Raw genomic sequence first — 24,777 nt, 5'->3', positions numbered from 1 at the left:
TGGGCCATATATAGTTCATGTGTGGTGGAAGGCTGTGCAGTTAGTGTTGACTCCCTTTGGCTCTTGCAATACCTTCATGTGTCATTCAGTAGCCAATTACATTTGTATGCACATTGGAGTTCCCAAACAAAGAAAATTTTTAATATTTCTCCTTTGGGAACAATGATTCATATAATGTCCATCTGCAATGATTAATTTTTTTCAGTTTGAGAACAAGTTATATGGCTGTAAAAAAAAAATCCTTTTATGGATCCCAGAATCAAGAACTCAGCCTTTTTGCAGTGTAAGCCCAGAGCAATAAAATCAGCAAAAACTTGTGATGATGTTTTCCTATGAAAAAGTGATTGTCTATTGCCAGGGGGTCATTTTGCCAGTTGGTGTGGAAAAGGAAAAACTTCCATTTTGCCTTTTGGGCAGGGATCATAATTGATGCACGCTCAGCTGCACAACAAAGATAAGGAAGTGAAGTAATCCAGACAAATTTCTTGCTTTATATTCTGTGGTAAATTTAGAAGTTGCAACACAGTTTTATAACGAAGATGACCATTGGACAATTCCCAGCGATGCGACCTGGCCTCATTAAAGTGAACCAATGATATTACACAACAGAATTCGCTCCATATAGCCTCGTTTCTATGCTGCAGCGCTACTCGAGGGCCCCCCGCCAATTCGTCAACCAACGCCCCTGGAAAGCCGGACATCTCGTTGCAAAAGTGGAATTCATGGAAAAAGCGGTAGTTATATAGTTTAGATACCCGCTCCTCTTACGACGTTTGTAGGGCATATAAGGCGTCAAAACGCAATAACCGGTAAGTGTTGCATTTCCCTAGTTGTATATCCTTCTCCATAACTATTTTTGCCCTGATAAATTCGTTCGCTTCGACTTTTCTCGCCATAGTCCGCCATTTCTTGCGACATGAATGGCAACGATATTCTTTGATGATCTCACTCTTTCGCGAGGTTGCGAGAGATTGATCAACTCGGAGGAATTTTAGCAGCCAGAAAAAGATAGCTGTAGGGATGTTATGATGTGACAAATAGTGTAAGTATTGAAGTGGAGTATTCACCGTCCTTCATTCCATCGGAGTGGTATCGTCGACCTTTGCATTGAGATTCTGAAGTTGTGAAACTTTCATTCATTGTATTCAAACTTTATTCGAGCAACATTTTTGTGTCAGTACTGTAACAAGGCAGGCTAGTGACTGACTAACATCTTCATTGAGAGTGAAGTTAATCCAGAGAAAGCACATTTTCTAGATAAGCTCAAACCTTCCTACACTCTAAGCGCATATTTTCTTCGCGGTTTGGTTCGTTCTCGGCCTATTCAAAATTCATGACTATATGACGAACAGGAGATCTCCGTTTTTGCGGCATACTACAGCGATACAACGACCCTTCATACTTCTCGAAGCGAACTTTTGCTGTCTTGGTTCATGTTTGTAAATCTATATCGAAATATGCCGGGGCAAGCGAGTAGTTTGTTGACGCCTGTCATACGAAGTCCTAATCATATCGAATTTTATACTTTCAGGTTTTCCACATTGGCCGAAGACCGTAAAATTTCTTATATTGTAGCAGTATGCAAACCATAAAGTGTGTTGTAGTTGGGGACGGAGCCGTAGGAAAAACCTGTTTATTGATTTCCTACACAACAAATAAATTTCCTAGTGAATATGTACCGACGGTAAGTTTAGTGTTAGAATTATTTTTCACGTTTCCAATAATTAAAGCTTACACCTTTCGTATTTTGATGGTAGAGGTTTCAAACTTGTCGGCTTTTTGCTGATGTTCATTTTAAGTTTTCAATTCTGCGAGAATGTTATATTTTGAACCAAAAATTTATTTTACTGGCAACTGAACTTTAACTGAATGTAATTTTGAGCATACTTTTAATGACTACTTGTTGGAACTGGGCAAGGATTGTATCCCAGTATTTTGATTTTCGTCTCTTCCTGTAAATACACCATTTTATTTTTACCTATTTACGTAAAGGGCGAAGATGAAAAATATTTCACTTTTTATGAAATATTTGGTAGTGTTTTAATGATGCAGTTCATTTCGCCAGAGGGCTTATCTTGTACTTTATCATAATGATTTCAAGTGCAGTAGCTTAACATATGGTCGCCCATTTTCAACAAGATTTACATAGAGATATGGGGAATCTTGGAAACAATTTTTTCCAAGATGGTAGTAACAAAAGCAGGTTGCTGGAAAACTTGCATTGGTGTTAAAATATTGCTTTTATGACGCATCACCCCTGTGGGAAGATTAATTTCATTGTTTGTTTGAATGTATAGTTTGTTGTGTGTAATGTGTTGTTATGGAAAACTTATAAGTAAAGATATCGTGCATGGCATGTTGGCACTCGTTTCTCTAAGAAGGCCATGTGTGTGAATTCAGATATCTGTTGTGCATTTGACAGTTTTGAATTGTGGTTAAAATAGCTTTAAAAGCTTCTTGGTTGGTTGTAAGATAAGTAAACTGTTAGACAAGCCGGTAATGTCTTTGTTTCTCTGATGTGTCTATTTTGCATTGGCTCCATATGTTTATTGATATTGATTAAGAGTGGGAACATGATCTAAACTCCATTACTTTTGGGTAAATTCACTTAGACCCTGCCTGCTTCAGTATACTTGACAATAAATTTTATCTTAAAGGAAACCCCAGTATTTGCTGTGAGAATCTTGGAACTGGAGATATTTCTAAAAAGTCCAAAGTCGGAAAGCCTGCTATGCGAAGTTTACAATCATGTCCTTGATACATGTTGTTTTTCACCTGGTAGTGCAATCCATGTGATAATTGTCATTCATTTCACCAATTTGTTCTTCTTTGCATTTTTCATCCTTAACGTCCTGTATTTTGTTAACTACTCTTAGCTTATGCAACTTAGTAATGATGGTCAAGGCAAATGATTTAGTGGCAATCATGGAAATATCACCAGTTTTTATCTCTGTGTGAAGAAACTTTGATTAGGATTATGAAAATTTTGAATCAGTTTTGATTTTATGTTAATGTTAATAATGACATGTACTGTAGCGGGTATTGCACATTCACTCAATACTTTGAACTATCTTTGTCTAACTCTTAATTCCCAAGGTCAGTTTTAAAATGTTCTGTAAATAATTTAATGTTTTCCTTGGGGGATTTGAGAAGCTAAAATTTCACCCAGTAACTGTAACAAGTACTACCTAAATTAAGTGATAAAAAGAACATGTAATCAATTTTACTAATCGTCATGCTCTGTTTATTAGTAAGCTTGTCATTTGGAAGAAGACAAAGGCTTGCCTAAAACCTGTTGCACTCAAACTTTTCCACCAATATGTAAGAAGGAGACTTTTTCTCAAGAGATGGAATCATCATGCAATGCATTCTTCCTTTGTAGTTTATGGATAATGGTTTTTGTTCACTTTCTTTGTAGGTATTTGATAATTATGCTGTTACTGTTATGATTGGTGGTGAACCTTACACATTAGGATTGTTTGATACTGCAGGTTAGTCACTTTGTAAGAGCTTGGTCAAGCATGTATATTGTCGGTAGAATAAGACCTATATAATGATTGTCACGCTAGAAATCAACATGTATTTTATTAGTTGTGTTAACTGCTGTTTGATATGCCTCCCAACCAGCTACAAACATTTTACTTTCGAGTTTACATTGAAACAAAGGCCTTGGTTATTTTACCATTCTCTTCCATGGTGAGGTTGCCATGCCTGGCCAATACAGCCACTTAAACTTGAGGAAAGATCCCCCTCAAATTTACATTGTAGCTGATTGTGGAATCAACCAAGGCTTCTCTGGTCTAACTGCATGGAACATGACTGATCCTTAGGAGAGCAGAAGTGAAAAAGCATTATTTTTGTTCCATTGCCTTCGGGTATAGTTCTAAAAGGTTTTGTCACCTGTCATGTTTGACTTCAGGCTATAGTATACTTAAGTTGCTGCTTATGATCAGTCATTTGCATAATTTCTTCTTTTTATAGTTATTTCAATTTTGTTAGAATCTACAGTACCATTTAAACCACCCTTAGAGATGTAGTTTGCAATTTAGACCTTAAGTCATAGGCAACCCACCAAGTTAGTTTTCAAAAATTGTTTTTGGCCAGAGTGCAGGAAAGAAACCACATTTACGACACTTTTGACTATTTGGTAATTAATTACTGATGCCTAGAAAAAGTGTGTGTCATCTAATGAATTGTTGTGTTGGGAAGTAATATTTGTTCACTTTTATACTATCATTTTTCCTTAACAGGTCAAGAAGATTACGACAGACTGAGACCCCTTTCCTATCCTCAGACAGATGTTTTCCTTGTATGTTTCTCTGTAGTGTCCCCGTCTTCATTTGAAAATGTTAAAGAAAAGGTAAGGTGGCATTTTCTTTGTTCTACTTTCTAGTGATAATTGGATTTTGTGATATTCTGTTAGTTGGTTGGTTTTGTCTTGTACAAATAAATTTTATCAAAGGTAGTTTATCTTGGTTTAATTTCTGTTTTAGTGGGTACCAGAAATCACTCATCATTGTCCAAAGACACCTTTTCTACTTGTTGGTACACAAGTTGACTTGAGGGATGATGCTGGAACGTTAGAAAAACTGTCAAAGAACAAGCAGAAACCCATAGGTAATGAGGGTGGTGATAAGTTAGCACGTGAGCTGAGGGCTGTGAAATATGTCGAATGCTCTGCATTGACGCAGAAAGGCTTGAAAAATGTCTTTGATGAAGCAATACTAGCTGCACTGGAACCTCCTGAGCCAGCAAAGAAGAAGAAATGCACATTGCTTTGAAGGACAGACTGTTAAATAATGAGGAAAGAACACTTGCCATCTTGATTCAAATGGACAAGATTTTGATTCTCCACACACGAAAAATAGTACTTATTCAGATCTGGAATTTATCAAGTGTGGATCAAGTGTACTAAAGAGAAAATAGCTGTATAGGATATTACTAGCAATTACTGGGAGGAATTCAGAAATAAGTTCTGTTTGCTAGAAAGTTTAAAGTAAAGGAAAAAGAACACATCTTGAGCTCCCAAGGGACAATTCTTTGTCATATGAGGACAGTCTTGTGGCTAGGTTGAATCTTTTGCTCAACCTCATTCCTGCTTTACTAGCAATGAAATACTGACAAAAAGTAAGTGCATGTAATTCAGAACTTTTGAACTTGTTAGGATATATTTTTGCATGGTTCAAAGGGGAAAATAATTTGAATAGCTATTTGGATAGCAAGATCAAAAACCCCTAAAAGCCACAGACTTCTGGCCTCCTTGTACATTTGTGTAAACAGTCATTTCTTCTTAAAATATATTGAAATTATAGAGGAATGGAAAATGTTACTTTGACTGCAATATTAATTTCTAGAACACTATTTGTAGCCACTATGTGTGACCAGTTTTTGTGTTCCAGAAAATATCTATACCCCAGCCTGCAGAGTGTTTTTTGGTCTGAACCTGTCATCTCTCTGGAAATTCCAGTTTTGGTTCATACTTTCCTTTAAAAATGTTGCCTTTTTAGAGCCCCCTGTTCCCTCCTTAGAATGACTCCTATGTTGGGTTGGTATCGCTATTTTCTGGAACCTTCAATTTGTCTTACGGTGTGCTTGATTTAGCAATCAAGTTCCAAGCACTCTAGAGATTGTTTTATTAATACACGTAATATATAGATAGTTTCACCTTCGATGGTCATGGAGGAGTGACTCTACTTCTGTGGGTTCATTCTGATCTACAATGAAACACAGACTTGATATGGAAGTACCCTTTTAAAGCAATTTCTAGAGTGTTTGATGTAGGAGAAAAGTAAGGAATAAATTCAGTGAATCTGCCCACTTCGGTTGTGGTAGCCAAACCAGTTACTCCTGTTTTTCCGTGTTCATTGATGACTTCTCAACATGTTTGAGAACGCTGGCTTTTAATTATTTACCAGTATGTCTGTGTTTTTCTGCTGTGGCCCTATTTTGCTCTTTTACAGGTGTGCCGACATTACCAGTTCTCTTAATTAGGTGGGAGAAACTGACTAATATCAAAATATATTAAGTTCCTTCATTCGTGTGATCTGCACATTGACTTAAGTCGATATGCCATAAAGAAATTTGATGAAGATCACTTGGTAACAGAGAGATGTGTTCCTTTAATTAATAAATGTACACGAAGGTTCTTTGTTGTGTAAAGACCAATTTATAATTCCTAGCTTGTCTTTTGTGCTCTATTTATTTTTATTCAACATTATTATTGAGTTGAATTGTGACTTGACCGAATTGCTTGATAAGTGATCTAATCCCAGCTGTTATCAGTAATATTATACATGTTTGGAACATGCAGCTAATTATCTGAAAAGGCCAGGCTGATAGTGTAGACTTGAGTTTTTGTAGGAGTCGGTACACTTAGGTCATGGAAAAGTCAAGAATCATTCTGATCAATAAATGAGTCAATAAATTGCAAACGGTATTGATAATTAAATTCGACTGGCACAAAATCCCTTCTGGTCACCCTCCTGGAACTTAACCAGGATATTTGTCGGAGACTGGAATTCAGTTTAAAGACAAATGCACTAACAGGCCCCATAGCTTAAAACTTCTTCTCAAAACCTGGTTGAAATTTGATTTCAGATTAAACTGCCTCAAAGCTGAGGGAATAGATTGAACTGTGCTGACAAAGAATCCCAGACAGGGTTGCCACAGGTTAGGGGAAGAAAAAACTTAAGGTCAGGGAAAGGGAAATTTTCTTTGAGTCGGGGAAAGTGGACATTTTGAAGAAAAGTCAGGGAAAATTGGAATAATTTAACCCTGCTGAATTAATACCTTTTAAGGCTGGAAGAAACATTTGGGGTAACTGTTTTCAATGATATTTTCAAGTGCTGAAGAAGAAAAATTTGTTTTAAACTTATCAGTTTTGATGAAAGATGGAAGGGATGGATGGGGATGTAAAATGAGGCTAGAAGCTGCTATTATATCTGACATTTTGTATTTAGTTGGTCAGAGAAATTTTTATTTTTATCAGGGAAAAGTCATGGAATTTTGAAAAGCCATGCCAGTACAGTGGCAACCATGGCAGACCTTTTCTTGTCCAGAAGAACCAAAAATGTCAATATTATCAGTGTTCATGTAAGATTCCCACAAACATGACCATGGGACGTAAATGTTATGACACTGTAGATCAAACTACCCAAGATTTTACGTAATTATGGCCGTCTACCCCCCCCCCCCCCCTCCTCCGCCCCAACCCACCTTCTCCCTGCTCCAAAAATAAATAAAGAAATAACTAAAACGCCCGTGACATTGCTTTAGGACTAGCACTAGTTTGACTCGAAAAGGCTCACGGGAGCGATGACAAAGCAGTCGTTGGTCATGCGCAGTAGCATTATATTCTGCCATATTTGAAATTCAGAGGAGAATAATATTGTTTGTCCAAAATGCCGGATTATTTAGGTAAAGATCAAAGAAAAACTAAAGATGATGACTCCAAAGACGATAAACCAATTCAAGGTACGTAATCTGCGGTGAAGTAGAGTATTTAGTGCGAGAAATGTGGAAAGGAACCGTTCGACATGTTGATGAACATTGTCAGAAGTCACAACTTTCTTTAATTTTTTTTCCGGTCCTTTATTTTACAGTTCTCGATGAAGGGGATATAGAAATTCTAAAGACATATGTAAGTTAGATTCTATATTTGTATCGTGGATTAAGTGTGCCTACACATTGTACACTTAAAACTTTCTTACGACAGAAACTGAACATCTCAGACTGACATGTACACTGTATAAGCTTATTGTCTTGTTCTGATCGATCACATGTCAGCAGTACTCTCGCGGAGCGATTTAAAGCGATGTAAAGGATCTTTTATATAACATTTTTTAAGTTCAATGATCTAACTATATTGTGGTTTTGTGGAATGATCTGACTACACCGTGCATAAAAAAGCTGAAAGTCATTCTCAGCTAGTAGCACCTCCCCCCCCCCTCAAGTTTGTTGAAAGGGAAATGAACTCTTTTTTGTTTGGTTGACAGGGTGCTGGTTTATATAGCAGGTCTATAAAAAAGGTGGAAGATGATATCCAAGGAGCATTAAAGAAAGTCAATGAATTAACAGGTAAACATGAACCATTTTACTCCAACAATCACTCTTAATTATAAGTCATTGTGTAATGCCCATTGTACATCTGTGTACTTCATATACTTCCATGAACCCATGACCTCACGCTGTGTGATCTTTCGAGTGAAAGCTTTAGAGCAGTATTTATGTTCAAAAAAAAAAAAGAAAAGCATATATACTTCCACATGGCACTGCTTATTATACAACACGTGGTACATGTACACTGGTCTAGCTTACATTTCTATGGACTAAACCAAGTATGTGACTATTTCAAAATGAGGCGATTTCTATTACTTACTGTTTCATGCACTGACAACAGGACTTTTCAAATTAAAGTTTGTAGAGAAAGCCCTAGCGTGTGACCACTCACTAAATCAAATTTCAGTTTAACTCAGCACTGTATTTATGGGATGATCTTTGCTCATCTACAGTGTCTGTATATAGAACTCGTGCTAACCGCATTCAAGGTCCATACTGTAAGTTAGACTGCGTTTTTTCCCTTTCGATGTATGGCCCAAGCACAAAGTGTGCAGGCCATCAATCAAAGGGGACAAAACAAAGATCTGTAATTTACAGTACGGACTGAGAAGATGAGGTTAGTAAGATATTTACTATGTCACTACTACGTGTCTGACGGGTTTGGGAATGATTTCTATTCACACAGAACAGTTACAAATTTCTGATGAACGTCAAAAACAGAATGAGTAAATTTCAAATTGTTGTTACTGTAAGTCATTAGCACGTTCTAATGCAGAATTTAAACTAAAAGATGGTTTTACACTTTTACTTGCTATAAATTTAAAAACATTTGGCAATAAATTGTAAAAACATTTTGGTAACAAAAACAGCTTAAATTTTAGCAGGGCATACAGTAGAATACAGCCTGCTAAATTGACCAATCACAGTGCGCGTAGTAACTGAGAGATAAAATAAAAGTAGTTATAATTATATTTGTGTACTATTTTGCTTTCCCAGGTATTAAAGAATCAGACACAGGGCTAGCTCCTCCTGCTCTGTGGGATTTGGCAGCAGATAAACAAACTCTTCAGGGAGAACAGCCACTGCAGGTAAGGATGATCATAAACCAATCGTAAGGGAGTTGGAATAATGAGTTCAAAGTAAACAGTAGCTTCAGAGGATTTTGACTTTTTTTCTTCTTTCATTCACTATTGGTCAACACATAATTTTTCCATGTAAATCTAAGATCAACAAGTTACCATCATCAGTTGTCAATTGCAGTGAATGTTTGGTAAGCAGACACCACAGGGACCAAATGTAGGTGTCTGCAAGTGGGGGTTCGACTACGCACAAGGAAATGTTTTGTGGTAGTCTGTCATTTTCTTGATGTGCCTTCCAATTCCAAAGATAAACTTTATTGCAGTAATATTATTTTGAAATGGACTGGTCATCAGTAAGGCTTTATGCGCATGTAACTAAGATTTCCAACATGTTGTTAATGTAATAATTCTGTTGAGTGTATGCTATTTTATTTCATTTTACCGACCAATTAACCGATAAATTAAAAATATATCTTTAAATTTTTTGTGCATGGCACTGGAGTATCAATCCCTGAGCAGGGCTGTCATTAAGTTTTAATATTCACCTGTAGCCTGGATCTTCACACCCGTAGCAAACTTGTTACTTTATGAGGGAATGGTATAAACAACAGGTCACTTCACCTGTAACATCAAGGGTCCATCAAACAAACCAGTACTCAGCCGTAACAGGTGTTACGGGTTACAGCCCTTATTGACAGCCCTGCTGAAGCTGTCTTGGTAGCCCTGGTAGACAAGCTACACTGTATTATTGTCATGTTTGTATGTATTTCTCATTCATTGTTCTGTTCTGTTTACCAGGTTGCAAGATGTACAAAGATAATCAATGCCGACACAGATGATGCAAAGTATGTGATAAATGTCAAGCAGTTTGCCAAGTTTGTGGTGGATCTTGGTGATCAAGTGGCTCCCACGGATATTGAAGAAGGAATGAGAGTTGGGTATGATAGTTTCATTCTTTATGCAGGAAATCATTAGTTTCCTTAAAACATCCTGTTTCAAACCTTCAGTTGCGGCCACCTCTCCTCAGGGACCACTTTCCAAAATACCAAAAGTTTCTAAGTGAAATCACTGTATTTGGAACCTCTTGTATACGACTACCTCTCGTAAGCGACTGCAACCACTTTTAGAGCTTAAGGTCTGAAATTTCCTTTTGTTTTTTAACTCCTGTAAGCAACCACTTGACATTAAAGATTCAATTTATAACTATTGTGAGACTTGTTCTGTTTGCCTTATTAGGTAGTTTATCAGAAACAAACCATGATAATCTGAATAAATACTTTTGAAAGCTTTTAATAATATTTTTGTAGCTACTAAAAGTTATTATATGGGTTTAGATGGGCATTGGTACATGGGGTAAGTCTCTGCAGTTACAATATGCTAACGAGACAAAATTTTGACGCAATTTGGTCTATGCTCTCTCAAGTTATCACCTTCCGTAAACGACCACCTACAGGTGTAGTTTTGACGTTCTGGGTGGTTGCTTATGGGAGGTTCTGCTGTATGACTTTGGATAGGAATTTGTTGCTTTTCTTTTGCCTGTCCTTGTGAGAGGCATGGTGGCATCAGCATGCAGCTTTTTGAGGTGTTGTGGCTTTGTGTCCTTGTTCTTTTGATATGATCCTGTACAAGACACATTGCTCTCACAGATAGTACTGTCTTCTCTACATCCAGGGCAAACTGTGAAAGACCATCATAGTTTTAAAAAAGCATCAGCTGGTGCACAATCAGATACATTCTTTTCTTGAAATTATTGTCTTACTAAAATTAATTTAATTTTAAGCTGTGTTCCTGTACAAAATCATTTTGTGTTTTTAAATTACATTGCCATGTTTTGATTCACTTTAGGGTTGACAGAAACAAGTACCAAATTCACATTCCACTCCCACCAAAAATTGATCCCACAGTTACCATGATGCAGGTACAGCAAGCAAGTCTTTCTCCATCAGTGCAGAAAGTTTATGTTTTGCAGATGGTTAAGGTAACTTTTTAACTGCAGAGGAAAGTTCTGACCTCTGGGAACTAATTGTTTATATTTTAGGTTGAGGAGAAGCCTGACGTCACTTACTCAGATGTAGGAGGCTGCAAGGAACAGATTGAAAAGCTGAGAGAAGTTGTAGAAACTCCACTTTTACATGTAAGTAAAGCTGTTGCATTTAAACTGGTTGCTTTGGTTCATAGTCAGTTGTACATGCACATTGTGTTTCGAAATTTGATAGATAATTTGAGAGGCACAGTGTTCTGGACTTAAATCAAGTTGACAGGCCTTGAGTGCTGGTCAGAATTGTTGTGTACTATACTTAACTCTCACAGTCCCTCTCTCCATTCAGTAGGGTAAATGGGTGCAATGCTTGGAACCTGACAATTTGAAAGTTTAAGAGATTACTGTCCCATGTAGATGGTTTAGAAACTCTTTTTCTTTTAATCGTCAGAGGGTACTGACTGAGCTTCAGCCTGGCAAGTCAACTAGACTTGAAGACAAAATTTACCTACCTAAGTTTGTGTTTTCTTGTTTTTGCAGTCAAGTTCATCAATTCTTATTGCCCCCAGTGGGGCATGGGACATGCGGTCAAGTTCCTCTGTATTTATTAGTTAATGTTATTTCTTTCCACAGCCTGAGCGGTTTGTTAATCTAGGTATAGAGCCTCCCAAGGGAGTTCTTCTATTTGGTCCACCGGGAACAGGAAAAACTCTTTGTGCCAGAGCTGTGGCTAACAGGACTGATGCTTGTTTTATTCGAGTCATTGGATCAGAGCTGGTTCAGAAATATGTTGGAGAGGTAAGTGGCTACTTGTGAATTATTCATCTTTTAAAAAATATCTGGGATGTCAGCACCAAGTAAAGAAGTGAAGGATCTGTCACTAAAGGAAAGTATTGTGTTGTTTGTGATGCAAAGTTCTTACAACTGACAATCTAAGAAATGTTTCAAGGATAGCTTGTTAATTCAACCTCTGGTTTCTCCTAAAAATAACCTAGCAGTTCAACCCGGACATCTCAAACTCTCAGGGAAAACAAATAATAATTTGAGATAGCAGGGTTTTGAGATAGTTGGTAGTAAAGAAGTGAAAAGACATATACATTCAATGGGAAATGATTCGAATTGGAGATGGTGAGGTTGCACTGTACACTGACAGGCAGACAGGTATGAAAATCAGGAAAATCATCAACCAGGACTGGAGATACATCTGTTGTCTGATAATATACCACCAAATTTTCCAATTACCATTCTAACAAAATGGTTTTCATTCTGCAAAGAGAATCTATATGCAGAGGTTGGGACTATAGATGGCTGCCTTATGTGTGGACATGTACATTGTATGATGATGTATGATGATGGATGATGATGCTATTCTTACTGATAACTCTTGAAGCTGTAACATAATAATTTATTCATGCAATATTTCTTTGTCACTAGGGTGCAAGAATGGTTCGTGAATTGTTTGAAATGGCAAGAACAAAGAAAGCTTGCATTATTTTCTTTGATGAAATTGATGCCATCGGAGGTACTGATTGTCGCATTTTTAGGTTGTACATTTGAATTGTACGTCAGTTGACTGAGGAATTTTTTCTGTTATATTGAACATTGACAGTGGTGCTGTAATAATTTTTTTATTGACCCCCCTCCCCTCCAAACAGACATTTTTTAGACTTGTCTTGGATTTGTATTATTTACCATTTCTGTTTCAGGTACTCGTTTTGATGATGGTGCTGGTGGTGATAACGAGGTACAGCGGACAATGTTGGAGCTTATTAATCAGCTGGATGGATTTGATCCCAGAGGAAACATCAAGGTTCTGATGGCAACAAATCGGTAAGAGGATTCATTGTACAGTACTATTCAAGGTGGATCTTCTTCTAGTCTATTTTTTAAAGTGATGAAAATAATAAAAAGTGTGCACTATTCTTCTCCAGACCAGATACTCTTGATCCAGCTCTGACAAGGCCAGGAAGGTTGGACAGAAAAATTGAGTTTAGTCTCCCAGATCTAGAGGTACACACATGTATATTTGTTTGTTTTGAATGTATATTATCACACTGCATATTACAAGCTTTCTCTCCAGCCAAATGAATGTATATTACAAGGAATGTTTGAATGCTGATATATTTGAACTGCGGAGAAAGATAGGAAGACATGATTGCTCATCGCAGTCATATATTCAACTTAAGCGGTTGTGAAATTACAGCCTGAAGAGCTGAGAAGCTCTAAACAAGTATCTTCTGTAAGACTTCATCGCAGACTTCTCAAACTCATTGATAATTCATCAAGTGAAAATAAAGAAAACCACAAGCGCAAAGGAGGTTTGGATACCCGGTCTTTGACTTCTCTGTTTACTCCTTAGTTTTTGTTTCAATTGAGAAGATATATCAAACACTCAAGACAGTGTTTCATCAGCCATTCAGCACCTTGAATTTCATCATAAATACTCTGCTGCGCATCACATTTTCAACTCTCTTCTTGATGTTTGGATATCCTGATGAAACACTGTCTCTTGTGTTTGATATATTACTCCTTAATGAGATCTATTGAACTGTTTATTTTGTGTTTTCACAGGGCAGAGCTCATATATTTAAAATCCACGCCAGATCTATGAGCGTAGAGCGTGACATTCGGTACGAATTACTGGCAAGGCTGTGTCCTAACACCACAGGTAAATAACATTGTACATGTAGTTTGTTATTGCAGGGTATGTTCTCTTCCACCCTTTTAACAACCTTTCACAGTGATGGTGTCCTTTGCCTTATTTTGGTGCATGTTCCATATCAGTGTTGTCTGTACCTCTTTCTCTTCTGTTACTTAGGTGCCGAAATTCGCAGTGTTTGTACAGAGGCTGGCATGTTTGCCATTCGATCAAGAAGAAAAGTATGTGAAAATAAAGTCTAATTGTTCTTGTCTGTTTTGCTTTGTATGGAAGTTGGCATTTCAATGGAAAACCCTGCATAATATTAGCATTACTCAGCTTGCTAACAGAACCTGGTCTTGCTCACTAAGTTCAACCCTTTTCATGTAATGAGATTATTTCTCAAGGCATATAACTGTGGACTTCACATGAATACCGGTATATTGTAGCCAATAAAATTAAAATAGAGTCCTTCATAAGTAGTAGGCCTGATGGCTGGCTAGAAGATAAGACACTGCAGGAATCTTTTCTTTTTGATTGATTGATATCATTTTACACTAATTTTTACTCTCTTTGAATGATTTATCACAGGTTGCTACAGAAAAGGACTTCCTTGAGGCAGTAAATAAAGTAATCAAGGCCTATGCAAAGTTTAGCGCCACACCACGTTACATGACCTACAACTGAGGACAAAACCTACCAAAAGACAAAAATAATAGAAGTTCTCCCTGAGAAGCCACCATGAAGATGCCAACTGGGTGCTGTGTCCATCAAGTTGAGCATTAAAATGGGTTTTGGAAATAACCCATTCAAGTGCCTTGTCAAAGTTTTTGTTTTCATAGCAATAGGATTTGAAGTCGAAAATAGAGAATGTTTATGTTATAAGTAATGTATACCTTTTGTACAAAATTAAAGTGTTTGGAAATAACAAAAGGGTTTTCACTCTAGCCTGATCTCCAGGGGTTGGGAGTATTCTCCTAAGTTATGCAAACCTGCTTGATAGTGTTTTCCACCTTGAAAACAACTGGACTCAGCCTGTTACAGTTCTTTATAAACACTTCTAAAATATAATACAGGAGCAATTTCTGTGTTCAGCTTGAAGAGCGAGGGATCATATTCTGGAGCAAACAGTGGCAGATCTGGGGAAGGGCCGGGGGGGTTCGCCCTCCTCCCCCCTCTCCAATTTTGGGTAAAAAAAAGAAGAAATCACAGAAGGAAGAAAAGCCAGCAGGGCAAGCAAAACAAACCCCCCCCCCCCCCCCCCCCTTTGGCTTCAGGTCTGGATCTGCCATGGGCAAAGCTAGTGCTCAACCCTTGAATGATGCTTTCCACAGGTTTCCTTGGGGGCTACACACCCAAGACTGTTCAGAACTACGGCTGCAAATCTGTTTCAAGTTTATTACCCATAAGGCTGGCAGTGAAGTGTGAAGTGGTACCAACTGCTCACCCTCTCAAATTTCTTCCCATGCAATAAATGGCCTGTGAGCACTGCAGGGTGGAACTTCAGCAGAAGTCAAGGAAAAAGTGAAGGGAGGTCCTATCGTATCTTTTGTCCGTTCCAGTTTTCTCCCACAGTTGTTGTTCGCTTTAAAGTAATAATGTCTGTTCCCTAACCTGTAGCCTCTGTGCATAACTCTTGGTAGGCTAGACGTGACCCTAGTCCACTGTTCCATTGCACGAGGTGTGACCGGAAGTCCGATTACTTGATCAGGCCTGGGTACTAAAGTTGTAGGCTGAAGCATGAAGCGAAAGACATGTCCATATTTGCCGATAATATATGTTAGATTAGTGTTCTTTCGAATTCTAGAGCTCACATCACATCCATCCCCTCACGTGTTGTTAACATTCGGTAAATACTCCGTCAAACGTGTTTGAAACCTTGCCGCAGTTGAAATAGTAGACGAGCCGAGCTGAACGTGGACAAAATGGCGTCCAATTCTAAATCCTCTCGTGATCTCTTGATTTCTGGCGTTCGTCAAAGAATGTAAACATTTATTGGTGAGTCAAAGGTTTTCTTGTTTAGTCGTTAGACTAACTGTAAGTTTTTAACGTGAATAAGGGTCAGCAAGTCGTTTGCGTTCAACCATTTATTGTTTTACGCAATAAAATCTATACGTTTAATTTGTTACCCAATCTCACATAAGGCCATTTGCATTTGTTATGCCTTTTCGTTTATAGTCTGTGGTATATTGTTAAGTTTAAATTAGACGTGCTACGATTTGGTTTTCTCTGACCCTTATTCCGTCCTCTGCACTTTCCCTCAGGGCTTGAAAGGTTATCTGCTGTAATACAATTCCTTTCGAATGTAAAAGTAAGCTAAAATCTTGCACTGATAAATTGTAAGTGAAACATATGACTCTCCCTGACCCCTCAATGTAGACTTGCCGGGAAACTCATGTTAATATTGCCAGCACAAAAGCTATCAATCCATGCTATAAATATTCATAATTTCATATGAGTTATAATTAAACATACTTTCACCATATTTTTTCCAAGTGATGTCAGACCAAATAGGAAACTATCTGGCTCTCATTCACAGTAAAGGCATGGGAGTCAATTAACGTGACTGATCCCATTTCCATAACTTCAATCCAACTCCTATTTGGCTCTTGTGCAGTGTATAGTGCATTTTTTGCGACCTCATTTGCATAATGGTTAGCACCGAGAAGTCTAGCTTCAAACACTAGTTGGGGTCATTGTGTTTGGTCTTGCAGGGTTGCAGCTAAGAAAATAGTCTCCTGGTGAAAATTTTCATTGAGCGGGTCACCATTTTTCACGACAGACCTGAAACAAAATTTTCACTCCCAATCTTTTGCAATGCCTTGAATGCAGGGCTACCAAGCTTAGCGTTTACAAGATGGTGGATGCAGCACATGGAAAGAGAACATACTAAACAAGTGCTCAAAACAAGATTTCATTTCAATTACTTTACTTGTTATAGTGGCACCGATACTCAAGGTCAGGAATTGATTCCAAACTTTTCATTTAGTTGATTTAGGTGGTTCGATATGGTTCAGATATCGAATGATTGTCTGTGCGTAACCTAAAAACCTTTCGCTGTCCTTTCCCAAGTGATTGCCCGCCAAATCCATCCAACAATCACCACTTTCTCAGCCAGAAAATGTTGCCAGCAGCCGGTGCTTAGCAACAACCCTGGCCTTGGGAAAGACATAGTCTGCACTGGAGCAAAGAATCTCATACTGCTAGATGAGAGCTTAGTGTGGTTTTCATAACATTAAACTTCTTGGAGAATCTCTGTTTTTCGCAGATGGGATGAAAGTCCAAGAACATGAGACGGTTTCCCCAATTACTGCTCAATCCAAATTGTGTGGTTCCAGAAAATATCCATATTCCCCAGGAGGGCTACTAGAAATTCTAAAGAGGAGGGGAGTCACAGAAGCCAACATTTTTTTTTTTTTTACAGGAAACTGGAATTTCTAGAGGGAAAGGGGGGTTCAAACCAAAAATCTCTCCATGGGAAGGGTATGGATACCATTGGTCCACCACATTTGCATATTGAGGAAGGTGACATTCATTGTTATGTTCCAAACTGGGGTGGATCAGTCCAACTCCCTAAATGAAAGAAATGCGACATCATAACTCACTGACTTGGCCTCGGAATGCTGGAAACTCCACTTCTGAGGACCTAAATTTTAAAAGTTTTACTGGGGAGGATGTCCTCCCACTGGATGTTTTTGCAGTGCAGCATCGAAAACTAGAGTTCTTCTTTCTTTTAAGGATACTTTTCAAACTGAGAGATAATGATTGTGAATGTAGTGAAAATCATAACAAATACTTTATTTAAGAACTCCAGTAGAAAAAATAAGTCTTATCTCTGCTTGTCAACCAATCAATCAACTTTATTAAAGAGGGTGACACATGACGCTATAAACTGATTTAAATTAGTTGCCCTCTATGCTAAAAATCTACGAGTAATTATAAAATAACTAAGTATAGTACAAAGTATGGACAATAAAAAGTTGCAATGAATAAAAAAGTATGTGTATAAACATAATTACAATGATTTAAAAATTCCTAACTATAACAATTACTATTATTAAAATTAACCTAACTACATACACGCAAAATTATAAAAGAATAAAAGTTAAAATATTAAGAGATTGTAAAATGATCAATATTAGCAGCCCCCTTCCCAAAAACCCTTACCCCTATCTATGATCAAGAATTTGATATGAACCTATTTATGAACTGATCGTTAAATCCAAGACTGATGTTAAAGGCATTATGAAGGGCTTTGGTTGATAGACTCGGGTTTATCGATAACGATGAAAAAGTAGCTTCTTCTCAAAAACATACCCAATTCAAGAATAGAGCGCAAAAACCACACGCTATTTAAGACCAAAATGGCCAAAATCGATACCCTATTTCTGACCAAAAAGGCAAAAGAAAAACATACCCTTTGGCCCGCATATACCTATATAGCCCATATAAGGGAGTACTCCCCAGGGATTTAGCCGAGCGGTTACCGTTGCTGAGAACTGGGCCCTGGAGTGAGGGTTGTGGGGGAAAGGTGTCTTGTATAGAAACTGCTAGGAATGAGTAATGTGGTCTTCTCCACAAGTTTCCTTTCTCGCCCCTCGACTTCAGTAGCCCTGAGAGATGAGGGGGGAGGCATGAAGGGGTGGGAGAGAATAACTTTGGGAAGACGTTTCTCTTCATTTACTGAAAATCGCACTTTTTTCAATTCATATTTCCCTTCAGTTTCAAGGTGCAATGCCGTGAAAGAGGAAGGCCTTCACAATGAGAACCGTCAAATGTGTGCTGGTGGGAGACGAAAACGTCGACAAACGGGAATTATTCATCAAGTACATGAGCTTGTTGAATTCTGAGGTGGAAACAGCGACGGAAACAGAGGAACATGAAAATCCCAACACGGCAAACCAGCTGCATTGCAACGAGTCAACCGATGTTTTTGAAAACGGAGATGTCGCTCATGTTAATAACAGAGAAGGATTAGACGGTGAAGGAATTCACAACAATCATCCAAATTTCAGAGTAATCCACCATCGCGATTCGGAGAACGCCAGTGTGTCGAGCGTAGACCAGGACTCTATCGACCAGTGGTCTGGCACGGTTACCGTAGCCGGCAAACATTACTTTTTGGACCTCCGTGATGCTCACTGCCAGGAGGCGTTTGACAGCATCCGCCCAGAGGCCTACAATGACACGGACGTTTTTCTTGTGTGTTTTTCTGTTGTAAGGTCAAGCTCTTGGGAGAACGCATTGAACAAGTGGATACCTGAAATTCAGCATTACCGCCCTGTTACCCCGTTCATACTGGTAGGCACCCAGACTGAATGGCGCGACCTGTGGGATGAGAAAGACACGTCGAAAAAACCGGTTTTCTCGGTTACAGGAACCGGTTATGCGCAGCAGGTGGGCGCTGTTAAGTATCTAGAATTCGCCACCGGCGACAATGACGTCAGAGAGATTCTCAATGCGGCTGTGTTGGTCAGCATCATGGACAGAATGGCACTGTCTACATTTCATCCCGACTTTGACAAAGATGGCTTTACTTTGCTTCACCGAGCCGCAAAACTTAATCATATTCCTTCTCTGGAAGCTCTCGTGGACTCCATTGATGTGAACGCCAAGGACAAAGATTTACAAACTGCGTTAGATATAGCGGTGAAGGAAAACAATTTAAATGCAATACGATTTCTTCTCGAAAGCGGCTGCGAACTTCCCAACCCACCCGACTCTTGGAAGAAATGCTGCGAGTTCTGGGTCAGTGACGAAGGTGAAGACTCGGAGCGCGTCGTGAATAGCGACATTGCCGAATTCACCCGACAACTGACATTTTTTTACACGACCGCATCGCCCCGCCCACTCGCAAGAATTCTTCTGATTGGTCAAAACGGAACGGATGTGGCGAAGTTTGTGAACGAGACTGTGCCGATCTTACCCGTTCGGTCGCTGACCATTGTGAATTCAGAGGGACCAGCTCTGTTTGACTTTTCGCGTGTCCAGTCTTCTTTAGAATCTCTAACGATGACAAACTGCGATCTCGGTTCTGCGGAGTTGCCAGGCACCTTGTACACAGTGGCGAGTCTCAAGAGTTTGAGTGTGATTAAATCGGGAGTATCACGGCTTTCTGAACAGCTTGGCGAGCTGAAAAGTATGCAGCGCCTGCGTTTGAGCGGGAACAAGATTCGGAAACTACCCGACACGATTTCCCGGCTACAGAAGTTGAAATTTGTTCACTGTGATCACAATGCGCTGGATAATCTTCCCGATACCCTTGGTTGTTTGGGGTCGCTAGAGGGCCTGGACTTCACTCATAACAAATTGGAGAAACTGTCGGCATCGCTGGGCCTGCTGACCAATTTGCGAAATCTTTGGTTCGAGAGAAATCGCCTGAAATTTCCGCCCGCTCACATCCTCAACAAAGGAACTGAGAGCATTTTGGAGTTTCTTAGTGATTTCTTAGACGATCCAGTGGCCAACAATCAGATCAAAATGGTTCTCGTGGGAGGAAGCAAGGTGGGCAAGAGTACACTAGTGAAGGCTCTAAGTCACTCCAAAGACTGGCGAATTAGCGGAGTCGGTCCAATTTCCAAGACAGATGGGGTCCAGATATCCTCTATGAATCTAATGCGTTCTAAATTGAAAGTATTTGACTTGGCAGGGGACGAAGCCTTATTCAGCTCGCATCACTTCTTCCTGTCAGAGAACACTCTTTACCAAGTCGTTTTTGATATGAGCGCGTACACGGTCAGCAAGACTTCGTTGCAAATTAACCAGCTTGGCAGGTTAGAACTTTGGCTTCAAGTTATCTTCTCTAGAGCTCCGAACTCTCACGTGCTTCTCGTCGGTACTCACGCCGACGACCCGAAAATCACCGACGACATACGAACGCGCATTCGTCGAGACATCGAGGCGCTCTTGAGCAAGTATCGTCGTGAGCATAGACGGCAGTTTGAAGGAGAAGCTGTACCTCTATGTGGCCTTTGCGAAGGGACCCTCATCAGCGAGGGCTCAGCTACTGGCTCGTTGTTTTATGTTCAGGATCAAGGACCTCCTCATGCTCCTGGTCTCGCGCCTGAACCCTGCATTCCTCACGTAGTAGGCTACTATGAAGTCAGCTGTCAGGGCCAGTTTCCCAAAAACTTCCTCAGTTCTAAGAATCGGAGCGTGCAGAAGTTTAAAGTGGGAGTGGGCTCCAGCGCCCACATTCTTCTCAGCACGAAAGTCAGTTCCCGTATCCCGCAGAAATGCTTGTACGTGCGGGACAGAATACACGAAATGTGCAACGCAGAGAATGAATTGAAGAACTGGCCGCTTCTTACTTACGACCGCCTGCGCGAGATTGCGCACGGATGCGGAGTAAAGCAAGACTTCAAACTCAAGGCTCTCATGACGTATTTTCACTCGCAGGGAGAAATCCTCTGGTACGAAGATATGCCAGGCGTTGGTGATGTGATCTTTATTGATCCTTCCTGGTTGTCGAAACAGATGTGTCTTCTCGTCGGCTCGCCTTCTGGCGCCAGCTCGGGACTTGACGGAATATTGCGGATTGACAACCTGGCCAAGACTTGGCCTGACGTTCCCGAAGGACAGCGGTTTTCCATGCTGACTTTGTTCAGAGATCTCGGATTGTGTTTCCCTCTTTCCGAGACAGAAGATGTTGTTCCATTCCAACTTCCCATCGGCCGACCTGACGAGGACACATGGCCAGGGCAGCCTTCGGAAGATCAGCGGCAGATCAGCTGTGAGTTTCATTTCAGTTTTCTTCCTCCAACTTTCTTTAGTGACCTCACAGTTGCCATTAACAGGCGGGAGCTGCCGAATAGCTTCGACGTCGAACCAACATTCTACCGCTTCCATATGGTCTTTGCGACAACGTCCATCGCCAGAATGGGTTGTTCGCTCCATTGTAATGAAATCTCGGCTCATCCTTTGGCAGAGAACCTGAACGTGCACTGTGTTAGCATCGAAGGTGTCCCGTGCGAGAACAAGTTGAAGGTGATCATACGAGGAAAGTTCCCTTGCTGTATTCTTCCTGATGTGAGAGCTGCCATCAAGACTGTTGTGGACACGCGCTATCCTGGAATACGCTACATCAGACGGATTGTATGTTCCGCTTGTGAACTCGCGGCGTTCAAGAATCCCGCGCTTCTGACAGAACTCGTTAGCGACGGCAGTAACTGTTGTTCGTGGGGGCACATTCTAGGAACCGAAGCGGAAATCGTGGCTGGTGATCTACCTGTAGACCCTGTTCCGTCTGAGTTACCAGTGAAAGGCGCTATCAGGTCGGGGGTGTTTTTTGGCGAGGCTGGTCAAATCCTAGATGACTGCTACTGCCCCAGGCTTCCTGCGGTCTTCCCGATCGGTTTTCACAGCGCGCCGTTCAAAAAGCGCCTTCGTGTCAACTCACCAATTAAAGATGGCTACTCAGTACATTTCTTGTGCGAATGTCCCGGATATTGGCATTTAACTGAGGGTCCAGGCTTCCGCATACCAAACATCCGAGCATTCCTGGAGGTCTTCGGGGCGCGTGCATGCAAGCTCTTGAAACTCGCTTTCATGTTGCGAGAGGATGACACTGAGGACGGGTCCAGTGAGTCACGTGTTCCGGTGAAGATCGTCTTGGGTGACGCAAAGTTTCGTGACATCCTCATCACGGACATCCAAGATTTGCTAGAACACTACTTCGTGGAATTTCCTGAACTGAAGAATAGCTACATGGGTTTCATGCAAGAGGATTTAGACTTCATGCAGAGCTACCAAGGAGTCAGCCGTGGTAAGACCTGCAAACTGCTGGAGATCTCACCGGACTGGTGGAGACTGGGTCCGCTTGTCTGCACTTACAACAACCGGACCAATGAACATCTCTGGCTCTGTGAGAAGCATGCGCTGTAAGACGAGTTGCATGGACACTTGAAAGGAACAAGTCACGCTACCACACCTTTTATCGGGCCGCGACTCTGTTTAAATTAATCTTAAATTTGAACGCCATGAATAGGTTAAATAGTCTATATGTGGCCGTTGTTTTTTATCTACTTCAAGGAATATAGATATTCGTAGATGTAACAACTAATGCCAAAGTTTCCAACACGAGGTTCTAAACGGTGACTCTATTTAACAGAGTAGTAAACTTTATAAAGTCACCTGAAAAAGGGACGATTCTTCCCCGTTACCATAGTCTTTTTTGATAACGCTTTTCAGTTTTTTGTAAATACAAACGTCAACCAGGTCTCCTAGGAACCTCAAAGGAAACTTAAAATTCAATAAACACACTATTAGCACTATTAGCACTATTAGCACTGTAGTCACACTATTAGCACGAGCAATTAGCTTTTTCTTTTATTACTCTCGCTGCATTATTAAGAGGATATTCACGAGTTACCTTCCGCCCTGTGTCAAAGTGAGTCTTCGTGCAAGACTATTCATATCAAACTGTGTTTCATCTGTGTTCATTTTACATGAGGACTCGTTTTGAAACAGAGGCAAAAGGCTCTCATAGTCGCGGAAATAAGAGCGACCCGCTTAAATATCGCGGACGCAGACATTCCGAAAAGGTGCATCCCGCTCCGCTCCCTCCGATATTGAATTATTATTCCATCATTGAATTATTATTATTATTATACCAAGAATGTTGTCCAGATGAAATGAAGCTGTATCGTCAACGGTGACGATAGAGGGTATATTTTTCAAAAATTGAATTTGTAAATCGAGTGAGAATTTTGAGCTCATTTTTACGGGTTGAATTTGTAGTATATTGTTTTTGCAAATATGTTAGTTTTTTAACAAAACGTATTCTTGTAAAGACTTTTGTTTAATACTGAATATTCAGAAATTTCTAGTCATTGTGGAATTGTGGGTCAGACAATAGCTTGCAACAATTGATTGCGATTTTTTGAAGTGGTTTGTGGTGTGATTTATGACTTTTATACTTCCCTTCATTAATAGGCCACGCTCGATATATCAATGTTCTAACATGGCTACGAGGCTTTCAGGACAAACATGATATTTGGTGGTATTTTATATGTATCCATATCTCTTTTGGGAATTGTGAGACTATAGAAACTTGCAATTTTGACCCGAAAGCCTCGGATCCATGTTAGAATATTGATATATCGAACATGGCCTATTGTTAAATGGGCAAACATGGTGTTTTATGACGCCAATTAAGGACAAAGCAAACCCCGGGAGCGAAGTTGAGCTTAAGCCATTTTCCTGCGGTGTGCACGAGTGGCAAATTGTACAGTGCCTCGAACTCCATATGTAGCCGGCTATAAATCCATTTTTCATTATTCCATTCTTGTCACAGCAGTCATTCGCCCCTGTAGCTTGATTTGAACTGAGTTATTGAAACTGACGTGGTATGCTTCAACCTTACCCTGCCACCCTTCAAAGCGCGCTTTTTCACTTTGCTCTGACGTGAGGTGTATTCTGACCAATGAGAACAGAGATTTGTCTTTCAACAAGAATCACGGCGAACCCTATTTTAGCCTGAAACTAAACGTTTTCCCGCGCTACCTGTGTAGCACGTGATAACGCGATACAGAAGGTTTTGCCTGAAATCTAACAGCTAAATTCATTCCCGCAATTTTTCTGTTCTTCAGTGCAATTCTAATCTGGGAAAACATCCCATAACAGAAATATATCACAGGTACAAAAATCCTTATTTACAATAACAACGTAAAATCCTGCGTAGAAAAATCTATATTTCACCCAAGTTACTCTAAAAAGATTCTTAGTCCTTACATGTAATTGCTGCCTACTGAGACTGTGGGATATTTAGGTTCTTATTTCATAAGAGGAAAACGTGTTTGCTTTTGCTGCAACAAGTCTACATGGGTGTGGCCTTTCTTCCCCCTTATGTGAACCGAATATGTAGTCGGGACTTGCCATAGGATTTCTAGTTTATGTTTTGTATTCGTAGTTTTGGTTCGTATTTTTAAACCAGTCACGGTTTTAATTTTTAGGCTCAACAGGTTCCTAAAAATGAGGTTTCGCACGCTAAAATTGTAGCCTAAGGGTTTCGTATCATAAAGTTT

At 39.8% G+C, this 24,777-nt stretch overlaps 3 protein-coding genes across 3 annotated transcripts; all 3 read left to right on the top strand.

Moving 5' to 3' along the window:
- Nucleotides 1–652: 652 nt before the first annotated feature.
- On the top strand, nucleotides 653–6,431 carry LOC110067420 (cdc42 homolog). Its single transcript, XM_020774745.2, has 5 exons — nucleotides 653–809; nucleotides 1,532–1,684; nucleotides 3,419–3,491; nucleotides 4,251–4,360; nucleotides 4,494–6,431. Exons 2-5 carry the CDS (start codon nucleotides 1,580–1,582, stop codon nucleotides 4,779–4,781), a joined length of 576 nt encoding a protein of 191 aa, XP_020630404.1. The 5' UTR covers nucleotides 653–809; nucleotides 1,532–1,579; the 3' UTR covers nucleotides 4,782–6,431.
- An 896-nt stretch (nucleotides 6,432–7,327) lies between these two features.
- LOC110067419 (26S proteasome regulatory subunit 7) lies at nucleotides 7,328–14,686 on the top strand. Its single transcript, XM_020774744.2, has 14 exons — nucleotides 7,328–7,473; nucleotides 7,602–7,639; nucleotides 7,995–8,076; nucleotides 9,055–9,146; nucleotides 9,936–10,075; nucleotides 10,983–11,055; nucleotides 11,176–11,271; nucleotides 11,749–11,913; nucleotides 12,550–12,637; nucleotides 12,822–12,945; nucleotides 13,047–13,125; nucleotides 13,687–13,783; nucleotides 13,934–13,995; nucleotides 14,345–14,686. The coding sequence occupies exons 1-14, from the start codon at nucleotides 7,401–7,403 to the stop codon at nucleotides 14,438–14,440; spliced, it is 1,305 nt and encodes a 434-aa protein (XP_020630403.1). The 5' UTR covers nucleotides 7,328–7,400; the 3' UTR covers nucleotides 14,441–14,686.
- A 407-nt stretch (nucleotides 14,687–15,093) lies between these two features.
- On the top strand, nucleotides 15,094–23,638 carry LOC110067464 (uncharacterized). The gene is made up of 2 exons (XM_089283523.1): nucleotides 15,094–15,751; nucleotides 18,476–23,638. Exon 2 carries the CDS (start codon nucleotides 18,515–18,517, stop codon nucleotides 22,634–22,636), a length of 4,122 nt encoding a protein of 1,373 aa, XP_089139649.1. The 5' UTR covers nucleotides 15,094–15,751; nucleotides 18,476–18,514; the 3' UTR covers nucleotides 22,637–23,638.
- The last annotated feature ends 1,139 nt before the right edge of the window (nucleotides 23,639–24,777 follow it).

This window comes from Orbicella faveolata, unplaced genomic scaffold (genome assembly GCF_042242905.1).
Source record: "Orbicella faveolata isolate gen_17 unplaced genomic scaffold, um_ofav_v1 contig_12, whole genome shotgun sequence".
NCBI lineage: Eukaryota > Metazoa > Cnidaria > Anthozoa > Scleractinia > Merulinidae > Orbicella > Orbicella faveolata.
Note: the sequence above shows the minus strand (reverse complement) of the source record. Positions and strands in the feature narration are given on the sequence as shown.

What these genes read in the sequence shown, in the direction of transcription:
- LOC110067420 (XM_020774745.2), top strand. Translation starts at nt 1,580, where the DNA reads ATGCAAACCATAAAGTGTGTTGTAGTTGGGGACGGAGCCGTAGGAAAA. An exon ending in AGGATTGTTTGATACTGCAG is followed by an intron (nt 3,492 to 4,250) that starts GTTAGTCACTTT and finishes TTTCCTTAACAG; the next exon opens with GTCAAGAAGATTACGACAGA. An exon ending in TTGAAAATGTTAAAGAAAAG is followed by an intron (nt 4,361 to 4,493) that starts GTAAGGTGGCAT and finishes TTTCTGTTTTAG; the next exon opens with TGGGTACCAGAAATCACTCA.
- LOC110067419 (XM_020774744.2), top strand. Translation starts at nt 7,401, where the DNA reads ATGCCGGATTATTTAGGTAAAGATCAAAGAAAAACTAAAGATGATGAC. An exon ending in TAGAAATTCTAAAGACATAT is followed by an intron (nt 7,640 to 7,994) that starts GTAAGTTAGATT and finishes TTTGGTTGACAG; the next exon opens with GGTGCTGGTTTATATAGCAG. An exon ending in AGGGAGAACAGCCACTGCAG is followed by an intron (nt 9,147 to 9,935) that starts GTAAGGATGATC and finishes TCTGTTTACCAG; the next exon opens with GTTGCAAGATGTACAAAGAT.
- LOC110067464 (XM_089283523.1), top strand. Translation starts at nt 18,515, where the DNA reads ATGAGAACCGTCAAATGTGTGCTGGTGGGAGACGAAAACGTCGACAAA.